This window comes from Caloenas nicobarica, chromosome 7 (assembly GCF_036013445.1).
Source record: "Caloenas nicobarica isolate bCalNic1 chromosome 7, bCalNic1.hap1, whole genome shotgun sequence".
Taxonomy (NCBI): Eukaryota; Metazoa; Chordata; class Aves; order Columbiformes; family Columbidae; genus Caloenas; species Caloenas nicobarica.
In genome coordinates, this window is record NC_088251.1 from 16,848,996 (window position 1) to 16,866,124 (window position 17,129).

Here is a 17,129-nt window from a genome sequence, read left to right on the forward strand (position 1 = left end):
CTCGCGTTTGCTTCCAAAAGCTCCACCTGGGCGCCCGGTTCCGCCTCCACCTGTGCGCGTCGCCGGACGGGGCGGGGGCGGACGGCGGGGCCGGGCCGGGCGTCCCGAGCACCGGTCCCTCCTCTGCTAGTGCCTGCGGGTAGGACGAAGCGAGGCTTCAACAGCCGGTCACGGCAGCGACCGCGATTTAACCTAGTGGAGGCTTATCTTGTTGGACAAGTTTCCGCCGTGCTCCGAGTCACGGCCCCGGGAGGGAGAGGAGCCGAGCTCGGCCCAGCCCCGCAGGAGGAAGCGGCCGCACCGGCAGGTGCCGGGTCGGGACCAGCGCGGCGTGTCCCGGTGTAGCGTGGAGCATGGACAGGCTGAACAAGCTGACTGTGCCGGCCGGGGAGAAGTTGAGGTAGGGGCTGGTCCCGTCTCGGCCGCGAGTGGGGAGCGGGGCAGCGCGGGGGCTCCTGCGGGCGCGGAGCTCGTCGGGGTCCGGGCGGGAGGGGTGACGCGGAGCCGCTTCCCGCACTGGAGTTGGGGAGCGCTGGGAAACCCTGGGGCACGGGGAAGTTGACAGAAGTTTCAGAGTAAAACGAAGTTATTACTGGTCGCCAGGGCGCTACAGGGAAGCGCGGAAGGTAAATACAGGTCTCGAGCAATTAATCGCGCAGAGATTTCAAAGGAAAATGTGTCTGTTTCATTTGCAGTGAAAAGAAGCCTATTTTTCAAGTGTCCGTTTTCAAAGCTTTAAGATAATAGGCTTTGACTCACGAAGATGTATGAGCCTTATGTAAATTAGAAACATTTAATTAATTTCTGAATGTTTTAATCAGAGTGTCCTATGAAACTGGCTTTTGCAGTGAAGTTCTGTAATGTTTCCTAATCTTCAAAAGAACTGGTGGAATAGAGGGTACTTGAAAACGGGAAATGTTCCTAAGTGAAGGAGAACAATGTTAAATACAGGGTTTGAGAGGAAAAAAGCAGAAGCTGACCATTACTGAAGCATTTTTAGAGTGACTCAACTAGTGTGCTGGTGGAGTTGGCAATTCAAGGCTCTTTCATTGTGACTTTCTTTCTTCCTGAATAGTTAAAAGAAGTCCTGTTTCAGATTAAAGTAGCATGGAAACTTTTTCTGCCCCTGAAAAATAAGAATGAAATAGTGAAAAATATTTTTTTCTTAAAACAACTTTTATTTAAGCACTTGATATTCATTTATAAACCATTCTCAATTCTCCCTTTCCCCAGAAGCCTTCATGCAAATCAGAATAAGCCCCTGTAAAGCCCCTGTAATTTTGATGGGACGGCATTTCTCGATATCTACGCTTTCCATACTGTTGAAATGGGGCGGGGGGGGGAGGGATACAGGGTGCGTATTTGAAGAGCTGCAGTCACCCTTATATTCCTCGGTCAGGTGCGCCTAATAAAAGCCTAGCAGACTGCATCCTACAGCCCAGGCAGGAACTCTGTGGAAGGCTCGATGGACAGGGAGAAGAGGACCTGTGAATTTCCTCATTGTGCCAAATTGATCACTTTAAATAGTCTAAAATGGTCTAAATGGTGTCAGGGCTCAATGTTGGTCTGAACTAGGTACCTCAAGATAATAACCTGAGTGAGATGATGGAAAGCTTGACGCCATCAGTACAGTTACTGGTGCATAAAGAAATAAAATACATACTTTGCTGTGATAAAATTGTAGCTGTGATGCATCTTCTGTACCTTTGCAAACAATTAAAGCAGGATTACTTTCAAGGCTACAGGGGAGGATTTACATGTGAGGGTTATAGTGGTCCACAACTTGTTTGTGAACTGATTCAAAAGCCCTAAACAACAATGGCAGCCATCTCACTCCTGCTGCATCTTTACCACTGGCTGGTTCTCTTCATCTAGTCCTAAGTTTTAATGTTGTTTTAAAGTAACGAAGAGGAGGGGATAGATCTGCTTTCCTATACTATCTCTAAGTACTAAAAGCTACTTTTTCTCTCTCCCTTATGGCTAGTTCACCCTAGTTGTGCAGGGAACGCATGAGTGCACATTTCTCCAACACGAGTGTTCTCACTGCATGCGTGCTTCGATTTGAGCATGTCAAAATACTTCCTTAGACAGAAACCTGGATACTTGGCTACATGGTCATACTACAATATCAGGATTTTTAAAAGTTAGGGCAGAACTTTCCATGAGTACATGTTGATAGAATAAACTTAGCAGAGATGGTCAAATACAGGAAGGGATCAGCATTACACGGTGGCAGCCATTTCTTCTTTGAAACAGCCAAATACCCCCTTGCGCTACGTGACTTGTTGACGGTGCAGTTGACTTCCTAATACAGCCTCCTGTCTGCATGGCAGGCACGTAGATGGTTCAGAGTTTGCACTGAATCTTACATGAATGAAATAGTTATGTTAAAACCCCACCTCCCTCCATATGCCAAGATGCAATGCCAAGAACTATTCCTAGCGAGCATAGTTTCAATTGGTGTAATCATAGTTCATGTTTTTTCTAAAGAGAGCTTTCTTAAAATTTCTGCTTTGTAGCAGCAAAAATTAAAGTAGCGTTGCTGTTGAGTCGGTGTTTGAGAGTAGAGCTTTTGATTTTTTTTTAATTTTTTTTTTTTAAGCATAGACCTGAAAAACTAGATATTATGTGGTTTTGCTCAGCTCGTCTATTCTCCATGGGTATATTTCAGCCTACCAGACCTAGCTTTTAGTTACATTAACAAGTCTTATGTCAGATCTGCATTCTTAGCATATTCCATTTGTTTGTTTGTTGAAACAGTAAGAACTGTAAGTGTTCTTATGTGCACTTTTAACTATCTTGTTGTGGTATGAACATTGTTTGCAGTTGTCACTCAATGAACTTTAATATCAGTTGGATAGGAATGCTGGAACTTCATGAAACTCCAGTATTATTTTTATATAGTGTTTGTTATAAGGTATGCACAGTATTATAGAAGTATTCCCTCAGTTTACATTGTGTGTTCTAATTGCTTCCATATAGCCAGGAAAAATGAATTCCAAAGTTTGGTTATTTATCATGAGATAAATTAATTTGTGGTGCATCCAAATAATTTGGTACTTTGAATGGTTTTCTAAAGTGTGGAGTGAATACATGAGCAGCGATAGCTATGCTGCTGTTGCAGGCTCTAATGTGCCTTGATTTCAGCCTGAACTCCAGAAAAAAAAATTATGCTACAAATGTATACATAAATGAATGCACTCATAATCAGTGATGGCAGGCGGTAACGGTAACAGAACATTAGCAGCTCAAAAGATACAGGACTAAACTTGCGGATTCTTTTGTGGTTCAACTTCCGTAGACTATGAGCCTATGATTTCTGGTCTTCAAATAATTTCTAGCTACTATAGATGACTGTTACAGCATTTCTTCAGACTTGCTGTATTTTTTTATTATGACCACAAACCTTGATAATGACCCTCTGCTCATAGCTGTCTTTAGTTATGTATCACACAATCCTTTTCAAAAGCATCATTACCATCACCACTGCAGTGATAGGCAAACCATGGTATGAACCAGAAGCATACCACATGCTTTCACTTGCCTAAGGTCATGCAGCCAACGATTTCCAGATTGCAAACAGACTTTTCCAAGAGCACATTTTCATGTTCATTTCAGACTACTTCATTAATTTGCAGCAGTTCTTCCCCAACTCCCTTCTTCCCCCCAAAAACCTTAAAACCAATATCTCCAACTGTAACTCTCAAATGAAAAGCAAGTGAAAAAAAGCAACTGACATTGCTTCTCCGATTGGACAAGTGCATCAATCTATTTGCAATATTTTGTTTTAACATCCCTTGCTAAACAGGAAGGTTTACATCACAATTCTGTTAAAACCAAGAGGAGTTTCTTTAAGACCTGAAAGTCTGTTAGTTGTCTATCAAATTTGAAGGTATTTATGGTCTTCACTAATCTTCTACTGATAGACATAGCTTGACTGTAACTACTAGATCTTTTCTTTACCAGAGGATTTTCTAGTACCATTTCCTCTTGAAATTCTGAATTGATTTGGGAGTGAAATGGTATTTAACTGTAAACTGATCCCTATGATAAAACTTCCTATGCCTAGAAAGTAATATTTACTTCTTGAGAAAATGAATGGGGAATATCTGAACATTAGTTTTGCACTGAAAGAAAATATATTATTACAGTAGTTCTACTAATTCCTGTTAATAGTGAATTGTAGCAAGATAAATTTTAACATAGTTTATTGCATCAATGGATGGGAACAAAACAAAAGAACAAAAATTAACTCAAGCAGGAAAGAAAACGGAGTTTCAAAGTAAGTTAGAGAATGTTCCCCGTGACAGAACAGGGCACTGAAGTCCACATCCAACTTTAACATTTTTTCCCCTTTTTAGTCATACAAACTTCAGAGGAAAGTCTATGCAATGTCCAGTTCCTTGTACACTGCCCAGTGGTATAAAGGCCCGAATCAGTACTGTTCCACATATGAGATTTTTCTAGACCAACCCATTCTAGTTGTTCATCACTATCTCCTCTTCACAAGTCATGGCCCCATGCCTTCTCCTCTTCTACCTGCTCTGTTCTTCTCTGTCTAGCAAAAGCCTCCGCTGCCTTTACCCTCAGGCCCTAAGGGCATAATAGCCATGAAGGTCCTGTGGGTCACCACCCATTGCAACCTCCAGCAGCCTTCTGTCTCAGCCTCCAGTTTCACCTGACAACTTTCCACTGCACAGTACGCTTTGTCATGGCAGCAGCTTTTGTGGCATGCCCACATTTTAGCCCAACAAAATGTAGGCTGAATGCAAAGTCACATTAAATCACAGTGCTAACTGTATGCAGTCTTTGAAGTTGAATTTTGCAGGCACAGGGGGAAAGGAGGTCACCAGTTCCATTGCTGATGAGTACAAACAAAACTTCTTTCTGTAGGATTGTTAGGTCCAGTTTGTCAAAGCATGGGATTGTGATTAGATGATGAAGCTCTCTAATCTTTATTTCCTCTAGCTTTCTGTTAGTTTAAACAGGTCATGAATCTGCTTCACCTCTGGACTTTGGAATGGAATGAGATACGAAATGCAAACTTCCCCAAATGCCACTGTAAAAATCCCTTTTTTTACCTACTGTGTGATTTCCCCAGTCAAATCCTCCTGTTGCTTCTCCCACTGCCCTTGCTTTGGCAGAGCATCACCTCCATACCATCTATATTTGTTCTCCTTTCTTCCCTTCATTCTGCACAAGCATTTCATGATAAGAACCCCTTTAAGGTCAAAAAATGTGAAACACCACAAACCACTATTTTTTTTCTAAACCTAAATTGCTGCATAGTGAATTATCCTCATACAGAATTCCCTGCTTGTGACACCATTTATAGAAAAGTGTGTTTAAGTGTGACAGTGCTCAACCTATGTTTTAAATGAAATGTGAACAAAATGATGTGGTATAATGTTGAAACTATAGTGAAGAGCGTTGATTTAATCTCTGTATATAGGTAGCAGTGTAAGAGTATAGTCTGTTCACAAGATCAGCTGTGCTTATATAGTACCTATAGTTTCATTTTACTTGTGCTGGCAAAATTGTTCAATCACTGGCATAGCTTATTCCAGCCTCATATGCACGCTCTTCCAAATAAAACAAGGCCTTCTAGTGACGTTCTAGTTTTGCCAAAATAACTGCCCGTAGGAGGAGCATTTGCCAACTACAGCCATCACAAATGAATCTGTTAGATCTTTGACTACATTTGCTATCAATATGTATTGGATCTAAAGATTTGGCTTTTTTTTTTAAATCAAATAATAAATGACCAATTGCCAAACAAACAACCCAATGAATTAATTTTCTTGGCCACGGAAAAAAAAATTCCAGAAAACCTGGCATAATCATTTTTCAGCATTTTTCAAAAAACTATAGCACATACAGCTGTGTGGAGTGCTAGATACTGACATTTGTGACCTACTCTATTTGATGTATTTAATGGAAATGCCACAAAACTACTACTTTCATAGGTATGCATACGACTGCAGGAATCAGTTAGAAGTCATCTTAGCCATCTTCACTTGTGCGGATGATTTATAGGTCCCTGATCATTAGAAAAGTGAGAACATGTCTACTCACTATGTAGTTTTTTTTCTAATACATTTTGTGGGGGTTTTTAAATGGTTGCTGCATTAGAGGGCTGATTTTAGTTTTATGTAACTTCTTTTATAGTCTAAGTACCCTAAAGCGTATTACAATATGATAGATAAGCAAATATCTCTTTTAGAAAGCCCCTATCACTGGTTCTATGTGCTCAGCAGAGAATTTGAAAACTGATGGAAAAGAATGGCTGAAAGTATTTTCTCATTTGGCTGTAGGTAACTATCTTAGATTTTTGGTAGACTGTAAAGGACTTTACATACTGTGTAAATAAGTTTGTTTTGTGACAGCCATAGTAAATGACTGAGGTGTAAGACAAGCTTGGAGATTCTGTTAGCATCTTTATTCCTAATCTGTTAGTATATATATTTTGAACAAATTAACTTTCCAGACATGAAATGCTAGAGGTTTACAACCTGAATGTAAATTACATACTACACAGTAAATACCTGAGAAAGAATTAAAATAATACATCCTGAGGCAATAATGTGAAAAAGACGAGCATATATTTTTCAAGCCTAATGCAAGGGCAACTGGGTGAAGTAGCCTATTAATACAAGTGGCTATACTATAAGGGTAAATGATTCCTTCATGTCTCAAAACAGATACTTTAGGCTTCTCTGCAAGAAGCACAGAGGCAGCTAAGTGCTACTGAAGCTATACTTACATGGCCAGCTTAACCTGGCGTAAGTCTGAGCTGCTACCAAAAGAGAAGATCCCTTTCTTCCACCCTCCCAGTACTGCTGCTCACCCTGCCGCTCATCTCTGCCTCACTGGCACTGGGCTTCCCATGACCACGTGATAAAGCTGGATCTGATCCTGCTCATATCTCAATTGGCAAAATAAAAAAGAAGTTAATTTCCCAGCTGGAAGTTCCATGATTTGTCATAGCTGGGTAAGCACTGGGGGCAGAGAGGAGCAGAACTTCCCATTTTCAATGGCAGCCCATGTGGGTTCCATTAAACTGGCCGTGTAACCCTAGGGACCAAAACACTTCTCTAAAGTTGTAACGAAATTTAATAGACTTTAGTACAAAATAAACAAAATGGATAGATCCACGAGTAGCCTCTACTAGATCCCTGCCAGTGCCACCTCACATCTTTGGTGGATTTAATGCTTCTGTAGCTTGGGCAAAAACACTTTCAGTCCAAGTACAGCAGTGTTTGCCAGTCTTCATCAGATGTGTCAGAAATGTGTCCATTATCCTGTACCCCTATCATTTTGATTCTAAATAGATGGCAAAATCACTTCAGCTAAAGGGAATTTAATGCTAAAGGCATCAGATTTAATAATTTATGATAATTTAATGCTAAAGGCATAAAATACAACATTGCAAATTTTGCTATAAGCTTTACAGGATTTGAGCAAAAATATGCAGAGGAAAACAGTTGCTTCACTTCAGTTGCTAATGGGTAAGAAAAAAATTGAAAGTCATAAAAAAAGAAAAAATGTATGCTTTAGAGAGGAACAAGAGAGAGTTCCTGTCTCCTTCCACCTCGGGCATTCCTGTAAAGAAACTGCCTGAGAGAGGGAAAAATTTTGTCGGATAATGGAAAAGGAAGTACTGGGCCATAAAGGACAGTTTAAAAAACATGCTGAAAATCCACCTATGGGGTGTTTTTTCCTTTACTCTTATCCATGCTAGGCAAGTATGAACAGATCAATAATGCAGTACTTTTTTAAGAAAAACTTTGACTCTACAAAAAAGCAATTTAAATTTCTGAAAATCCTAAAATCTCTTCACTTTTTACATCTACTCGGTGTATCTAGAACCTATATACATACAAGCTACTATCTTAGAGATTGGTGAATATCGGGCAGTGTTAAGACATCTGGGATTATGTTGTCTGTAGAAGTAGCCTAACTGGAGCATTTCAAGTTTACTGCCATATCTAGAAGCTTTGCTCTGTTTTATCTGCCTGGCAGAGCACTATTTGGTAGGGCAAATGCAGACCATTATGCATATAAGTGCACTTTGGTTTAAGAGGAAAAGTTAAGAGGTTGTTTAGAGAAGCCCCCCTTTTCTCTAGTACACATAGTACCTTGACTTCAAACTATTGAGCCCACAAAGTTTTCCAGCCCATGGAAAAATCACCCAATTTTTTTTTTGTTTAATCCTTTCACAGTTTGTGAATTTACTGGATTAAAATCACTACATTAGAAAAATATTTTAGTTGCAATTTTAAATGACACGAAGACACTGACGAAGATTGCACTCAGATCATAAAGTAAATTTATTCATTTCGTTTCAGTGCTTGTGTGCCTAAGTTAGCAGGACCTTAACACAAAATTTAAGTACTTAACAAACTTTAGGGTAGTTGAAGTTAGACATGTGCTTAAACATCTGGCTAGACCTTGGTCAAGCCCATTACATAGTTAGACATAGACTTTTTCAATGTCCTTTGATAGGTGACTAGAACTAAAATGGCAGATTTGAAATTTGTGAAAGAGGAAGAAAAACAAAAGAACACACTCTGGAACACCAAATCAAAATTAAGCCTTCATCTTTGTGTTCAATTCACTAAGTTTTCTTACTTTTTCATTCACTTTCATGTCACTCATGTGCCTGTAGTAGTCTTTCAATCTACATGCCTGCACAAATGGCAGAAATGTTCTCTCGCCTTCCAAAAAATGCTTCTAGAATTGTGACTAAAAGTAATGTTACCACTGACAGGTGGTAATATTCTGGGTCCATACCACATCTTGTCTTTATTCACTTCCCTGCAATGACTTTGTGGTTCCTCTTTTGGTGAAATATAAAAACCGCTTTACTCTTAAATTTTTGTCCTTGCTCTCCTTCACCTATCAGGCTGTAGGGTACTAGTCCTTCAGGGAGATATAGCGCTCAGTTTTAACTGGAACTGTATTTTACAATAATGTGTTTACTTCCCTTCTGCTGCTTGCAAACCTTTCAGAAAAAAATAGTAAACCTTGTGAATGTAGCTTCTGTGTGGTTTTGGGGTGGGTTTTTTTTGTTGTTGTTTTTAATGCATCAGCTCGTATGCAGACAGCTAGTGCATAGAAGGGATCAGTTAACCAAAAAGGCTTGGAACAGAGCTTGTCAAATATCTCTTAACTTTTCATGTCAGGAAGTGACATGCAATGCTCACTTGACATATCATAATAGCTGATTATTTTCTGTACTACTTACTGTATCACTGTTATTCAGTCAGGATAAAGGGGAGAGCAAGCTGGATAAGAGAGGTGTCCAAACCTGAAATGCCTTCAGCTGTTATTAAATATCTATATTTTTTAAAGTTGTACTGAAAAGTGCCTGACCATCACTGCTTTCTGATATTCAAAAATAGCTGTGAAGCCCCCACAAGGAGTAAAGAAAAATAACAGGAACCGGATCTACTAGTCTTCTCTGCTAAAAGAAAGAAAAAATTAACTGCAAAAAATACTGTACAACTTAAACACATGAAATCTTTGGTATTGATATACTGTCCACATATACTCAGAACAAGCCTCAGCCTTGATCTAAAACAAGGAAGCAGTTGCACCAGGCAGCCGGTGGTGTTAGTAGGACTTTAGTTGTCTCAGCCTCACAGATAAATCTGCATAGGTTCTTTCAATGCACAGAATTCCCAGTCACCTTAAAGCAATTACACTATTCAATTTCATGTTAAGACTGATTCATGCCAAAGCTGTATCATGCCTTTATATGCTACATATTTTCATTTACTCACTCTATGATCGTACTTACTAGTACAAGAAAGATTGATAGCTTCTTTGTGACAATTATACAGAGGGCATATGAAGATTAAAAGTATAATCAATATTTAGCCTGTGCTTCTGTGTGTACCATGTAAACACTAATCTGCTCTAATTGTGGGGTTTACCTTTAGACAAAGTAGTGGATGACTGAATAGTGAGCAGAATATGATGTTATTCAGACTTTTAAAAAGATCAACACTCTTGACAAACTAAACTATTTATAGTTATTTCCTCTTGTGCTTCTCAAGAACACAGCAGAAGACAATTAGTTGTTCCTCCTTCCTCTCAGATAGGTGTCTGTAATTGACTTTTCCCCATGAGCAAGCCTCTTCCAACTTTTCTTCACAGCTTTGAGATAGCTTTATAGATAAAGATCAAAGGCTCAATGCCTTGAACTGATGGTTTGGTGTCACAGGTTACCACCTCCAGCTCCAAATGTCTTCCTCTCCCATCATGAAAGGCATTGCAGGGAGTGAGCTGCGATAAGCCCCCAGAGTAGATGAGGGGCAGTAACACCCTATCCTAGACCAGCAGCAACTGAAGCAGTGTATCTGATTGCACCTCAAGAATTCAGCTATGTTTTTATGCATTATGCACACGTAACAGCCATTGAAAACCCCAGCTCGATGCCAGCCTGTATTTCCCTGCACGGGAATTCCACCCTCGCTGTTCCAGGCAGCACAGGATATAGGGGTGTGTGCATGGGGACATCTGGAGCACCTGAAGGAGGCCTAACAAGAGGAATTAGATGCTTTCTGTTTTGGGGAATTTCCGTTTGCTTTCTACTGAGCAATTTGAAGGGAGATGGAAGGGGGGGAGTTATGTTATATAATGAATTGGGTTGTTTTAGAAGCACAAAACTGGTAAGTAATGTTATATAATGAATTGGGTTGTTTTAGAAGCACAAAACTGGTAAGTAATACAAAAATACATCTTATGAAGAACACTCACCCCGTTCACTGAGATCCATGTTCTTCCACAAAGACTGTCAGGAGCACTGTATTAATGGAAGCCTGATGTAAGAAAGGTGGCACTTTTCTTGTTCATTAATTTAGCTTGAGGAGACAGTTCAAGATAAGATCTTCAAGCTTTTCAAAATCTCAAGCAGTACTTCTACAAATCTCCTTCTAGGTGAGCAGGACATGTCCTCTTTCCCCAACCCCTCAAGAAAACAGGAGTTTTCCCCTTTGTCTAGAAAAAATAACTCTTAATTTGATCACCTGCACACCTGTTTATAGAACTAGAGGGTAATAGAAACACAAAATAAAGACCAGCTGGGGAGAAGGTGGTGACATAATTGTGCTATGAGAAGCAGTAAAGGGGGATGCTGGGCATGCTGTTCCTTCTTTAGTTTCATGGTTTAATGTATTTTTTTCAAATGTCAGAGGTAGCTGTAGTGGTTTTTAACTTTCTGTTCTTTAGGTTTTGGGTTTTATCTCCTAATAGCTTAGTTATTCTCCAAATTCCATTATACTCTTGTTTGCTTTCTGCTTGCTTTTTTGTGGTTCTTTTCTGTAAAACTTTATAGCTGAAGCAGGTGAAGTTTTTGGGGGGATGTTTTTGTTTGAAGTCTATACTTGTAGCTCCTAAATCCTGTTCTAGGTTTCCAGTGCTAAGCATTTTAATTTGAATTTGCCTGAAAACCAAGAAGTAATTACTTTTTGTTTTTACGTGATCTGTTATGTTGCATTTCTCAAGACAAAAATGAGGGGCTATACCTACCTACAGTGAATGGAGGTATTGGTGATATTCAAAAAACGGGACCTTCTAGACACAGAACTACAGAATGCCCTGGTAGTGATAAAGATGTACTCAAAAAGGTATAAGAAATGAAAGTGGAGTGCAAACACATTTACAGTGTGGTGATTTTTTTTTAAATTATTATTACTATATTGAAACCAATTCAAGCTCATCAGTTAAACATCTAAGTGACATTAGGAGGAAGAGAAGGAATATGCAGGTCACTTAATACTGAATGTATCAATATTGCTTACAACGCTTCCCTTGCAGACCTGTTTGAGTATATCCTGTTCAAAATTCTGCCCTTTTTTAACTAAAGAAACTGGTTTGTGAGTGCAGGTGGGGATTTTTCAAGAGCCACAACAGATAATTCAGACAGTCCAGTTAGCACCGGAAATTCTAATCCTCCAGATAAACACAAATAAGTATGCTTGTAATATAGAAAACTTCCTGTGATTAATTTAAAACTGGTTTTTGTTTTGCCACCACTCCCTACTGATGCTGCAGACAGCCCTGTTTTCCAAAACGTTACCAGCACCACTCCCAACTGCAAACACACACATCTGTGCTCACAGCCAGATGTGTTGCAGCAACTGTGCTCAGTGTTCCCACCCCAGAGACCATGTAGCACAGCCGTACAGCAAGGGGTGTCACTTGCTATGGGCTGTCACCACATGTTGTAGGCAGCTGTACAGCTAAAATATTGAGAGTGTGGTCACTGAAGGTCCAAAGTCCTGGATTCGCTGTGCACAAGTAGGTGAACCTGCTGTTCATGCACACAGGAGGTCCGTCTCTGTTAGCAGGAGCAGGGGGAGACGGTGGCCACAGAAAAGCCATTCATACTGACTGCTCTGAGCCATGATATACATATTTACATAATATATATTTGTAAATGTCTTCACAGATTTACAATAAGGATAAATACAATTTCTCAAAAATTAGTCTAAGTAGTGGGAGAATTCCTTATTACACAAATCTGTCTGAAATTAAGACAGACTTCTCTTTCTCAAGTCTGGGGACTCCATACCTCATCTCACATCTGAGTTAGAACCTTATTACACACTATATTCTTCTTCGTATTTATATTTTTCTCTTTTAAAGAAATGTTTTAATTTGGAAAGCTGTTGTGGGATAGCCTGTATGCAAAAGAGCCCAAATCTTCCAGGGGATGTCTGAGAGTGGGGATGTGTCATAGGCCAGGCCCACCCATCGCCCTTCACTTGACTCATATTCTCCATATGCTGAGCTGTGAGCAGATCAAAGAAAGGGTGGGTTTGTTTCCTTTCGTTTTATCTCAAGGCAGCTCTGCCAGTCCTTGAGCACAGCTAGGTATTTTGTGACACAGCAAATCCCTTCAGGGTATATTGTATTTGCAATGGTAAACCTTTCCACCTTCCTTTACATATGTATCACAGCTAGTGACCCCTTTGTCAATACATCTGGATAATCCTGAATTGTTGGAGGTCAAAACTGATAAGATATTAAAAAAATCAACACAGGGCTAGAAAGTGCTTCCCTTTAAGAGTCATTGAAGTATCTTTTTGTTATTCCCTCCAACATGTAGAATTTCTAAGGTATTTGTAAGAAACCTAAAACTTTTAGGAAGCACCTAGAGCCAAGACTTCCAAACTTCTCATCTGCAGAAGTTTGGAAATCTATTCTGTGGACAGTGAGTTCCTGATCAAACGGTCCCATCCAGTCTATACCTGTCACAATTAAAGTGGATCTCAAAATAGCTATCTATTGCTGAAAAGTGTTTTCAAAGATTAACAGTGACACAGACTGCACCTTTATCTGCAAGCCTGACTTTACATAAAAAGCTCTCAACCAAGCTGAATGAAGAGTTGGTGCTTGTAGTTAAGAAACAACTCTTAAGTTTGACCTCTTAAATATCTTTAATTGCACGCAATGCAAGGTAAAACTAGCATTACTTATTATTTTCATTTACAATATTAGCTGATTGAGGTCCTTGAATGTTTCTAGTATCTGTTCATCCCAAGAGAGTAGTTGGAGAATAAGCATTAGTTGGTTACGAGGTCCTGACTCAGATGTGTTGTGAAGAAAGAAGGTTGTAGTTATGTACCTGCAGCAAGGACTGTCTACACTGAGCCATGGTAGCCTTCATTTCCTAGATACTCTCAGGGCTGCTGCTCTGATAAGTTCTTCCCACAATGAAACTCTTTACTTGGAGTACTGTCTTAAGCAAAGAAAAATATTTGAGAGCCAGACAAGAAGTATTTGAGAGCTAGTCAGATATGCAGATGGAGGCAAAATGTTAAGTGTGTAAATGCCCTTCTGTACTTCAGTTTTGTCATCGCTCTGGAGTGGCCTTCAGGCTTCAGTCTGAGACTCTCAAGGTTTGGAGAATCCTCTTGCTATAGGCTTTGCTATCTGCCTCTCATTGTTTCTACTATCTCTCTAAAATCACGAGTCAGTCAGACAGCTCTCTGTAAAACTTGTCAATTATAGCCTGTTATATCAGTTGGCATCTCAAGAAGTCTCAGCCTCTGACTGGACAGACTGGTTTTTGCAGCTTGTTCAACTTCATGGGCCAAAGGAGATTCCACTTGAACTCGAGTTCATTCATGTTGACAACTCCCTACACTTATCACTATACAGTGCACTGGTTATCTGCTTACTCTCACAGGCTTGATACAAATTGAGTTGTCCAGAGGCAACAAACTATTAATAAATATTCCAGCAACTCCTACAAGAGCTATGTAACTTTAAAATCTGGAAAAATTCATACAAATACATATTATATGCTCCCTAATTTATCACAATTTATAATTAGAAAACGGAATTACTCCAGAAAAAGAATGAGGAATAAGAAAGACAGAGATTTTTTTAGGAAATTTGGTTGTGCAAAAATTGGGATGTTTTGCTTTCAGTCCACCTGCATGGGAAAAATATCTGATCACACCAGTAGCAGCACATGCAATTATCTCTAATGCAACTTTAAAAAAAAAAAAAAGGAAATATGTATTAAAATGCTCATTAAAACTATAGCCTTATTCAGTGCACATGTAACACCCATGACAGTCTAATCAATTCACCTAGATATGATCAAATGAAACGGAAACTGTTTGGGGTACTTGTAGTTATAAATTTTGGGGTGGGTTTTATTTATGCATGTGTGGGGTTTGTTGGTTTTTTTTAGAGATCAAAGTGACAATATAAAATAAGTCATGAAAAATGAAACACCTTCTTTTTCTAAATAAAGCCATAATCTTGCTAGTGTAAAGATACATTAATGTCAGAGGTGAGCAATAAGCGATATTCAGATCTAAATCTACACTTAGATTTTGTTGTTGCTTGGGTCCTATCTCTAACAAAAAATAAATATAGGAAGAAAAATAACTGATCCTTAAATGCATTTCTAATTAAAGGATGGCAAGCCTTTTTGAAAAGGACACAAACACTTGCAAACAACCATTCTCCACAAACTAGAACTAAACCATTTAGACCTCCTCTCATTCTTTTCATTCCTCATTACTTTTAATTTACAGGCAATGCCAGGTGCCAGCTGGGGCACAAGACAGGAACAGTAAACTGCAGAAGATGGTTATTTGTGATGTTTCAAGCATAACCAGAAGCTTAATCTATTAGGAAAAAGAAAAACAAAACCTCACAGAAAAGCAGAAGTTCTTCTGAGATCTTCAGCCCAGATTTGCAGACTTGATGTATCTGGTTAGTTTAGATAATAATCTAAACTATTCTTGTAGATGTAGCACATCGTTGCAGGAAACCTTGAAACATTTTGCTGTGCACCTGTTTCTCACACCTATAAGTAATTCATTTTTTTATATCAGCAGGTAACACTATCCTTTTGCTGTAAATTGATAGTATGCGTTTTGAGCAAAAGTTAAAGATGTGCTTGTGAATTATTTGTCAGTTATCCTCATGATTTTTTTTTTTTTTTCCCCCCCTGAGTTGAGAGCCTAAAAAGAATAGGTGGAGGGGTTTGGGTGGGGGTTGGTTTGGTTGGTTGGTTTTAAGTAAAATTGGGCAAATGTTTAGGCTCTAGGAATACGTTTTAAGTATCAGACCCATGACCTAGCCTGCAAAATATTCCATGTTGTTGTATTACAAGGCTGGTGAAAATGTGGAATATCCTTCAAGTCCAGCTGACATAATGAAAGGATCAGATTTTTCTGTTACGTTAATAAACATTATTAAGACTAAAATTAAGCTTCATTATTTACTTCACGATTCCAAAAATTTACAAGTACTCAGTTATGTAACTGTTCTTTTTAAGCAAGTCTCATAAAGTGGGATTAATTGTCACTAACTACCACAATTGCTCTAAAATGGGGAGCAGAAGTAGGAAGGTCCCTTTCAGCATAAGCCTAATTCTCAACCGCTACCTGATGCCTTGAGTGGTTACATGTCTGCTCAACCTGAACCATGGACTGCAGACAATCGCATAATGTTAATGCAGTTATTTCCTGGGTTTTGTTCAGCTAATTCTCATCTGATTCCAACTTCCTTTGAAAAAGTTATTTTAATTTTTAAGAGACAGCTGTAATTACTAATGATGAAGCTGGAAGACAGTTTCTTTTTAGTGAAGCTCTATGTGTTACTCAACCTTCTGAATAATAAGGTTTCAAGTTTAAAGAAAGTTTTTAAAGAGGAAAAATACTTTGTTTGTACTTCTTTGTAAGCAAAACTTCTGAGAGTCTTTTGGTAGCCTGAGTTTGCATCAGAAATAAGGCAGGCAAGACTAAAATGTGAAATGACACAGACAACTTATAATGAAGAATGGAATACAAAATTTTTTTAAGCCCTTTTAAAAAAAAATCATTGCTTTACTGGTTGTGATAAAATATTCAGCTCAAGTCTAATAAAAGATACTTAGTTTAAGTGAACAGGAAGAAAATACAGTGTGTTAAGAAACTAAAAATATATATGCATTCTACAGAAGTTTCTAGTCTGATCAGACTTCCAACAGGTTTCACTATAAAATCAGTCTTTTGCAGAAAGTTTTACCTGTGTTCCTGACATTGACTTGATTTTTGCTGTGTGGTAAATGAGAAGGGAGGTGGGACTCTAAATGATACTTGCAGAGTGAGAAATGAGATATTCAACTTAAATTGCCTTGATTACAAGTAAAATTTTAATGAGGTCAGTGCAGGTGATGAATAAAACAATCCATGATTCCAGATCAGTCCATGTAACTGGAGTTCTGAGATCACAAGTTGTTACAGCTCAGAGTCACAGATACTCCAATGGTTTCTCAGATGGCCTGGGAATGTATAATTTTCCCCCTCCAATTATAACTGCAAACACTATAGGAATGAGGTAAACTGTCCACTGATGAAATGACTTGTATAATGTCACATATCAGAGGGCATTCCCGTTATAGCTGTGGAGTGTTGTAAAGTCAGTTCTGAACAAAACGTTAACATTGGAATATTCTAACAATCAATTTAAGCAATGGTGTTCCTTCCTGATGCACTTACTCTTAAATGAATTGTTTAAACTGCACTTAATTGTATTAAGGAGAAGGATAACACAAATCGTGGCAAAGAGCTTTGTTAAAAAGGGAGGGAAACTCATACACAAATGATTTAGCA

The 17,129-nt window shown here is 38.9% G+C and overlaps 1 protein-coding gene across 1 annotated transcript in view; it reads left to right on the forward strand.

The window, feature by feature from the left end:
- The first annotated feature begins 314 nt into the window (after window positions 1-314).
- The window catches only part of BLNK (B cell linker), a 49,922-nt gene continuing 33,107 nt past the window's right edge, over window positions 315-17,129 (forward strand). Inside the window, exon 1 of the mRNA XM_065639040.1 lies at window positions 315-400. Within this exon, the coding sequence (XP_065495112.1) occupies window positions 354-400 (47 nt within the window). The 5' untranslated portion in view covers window positions 315-353. The remainder of the gene's footprint in view (window positions 401-17,129) is intronic.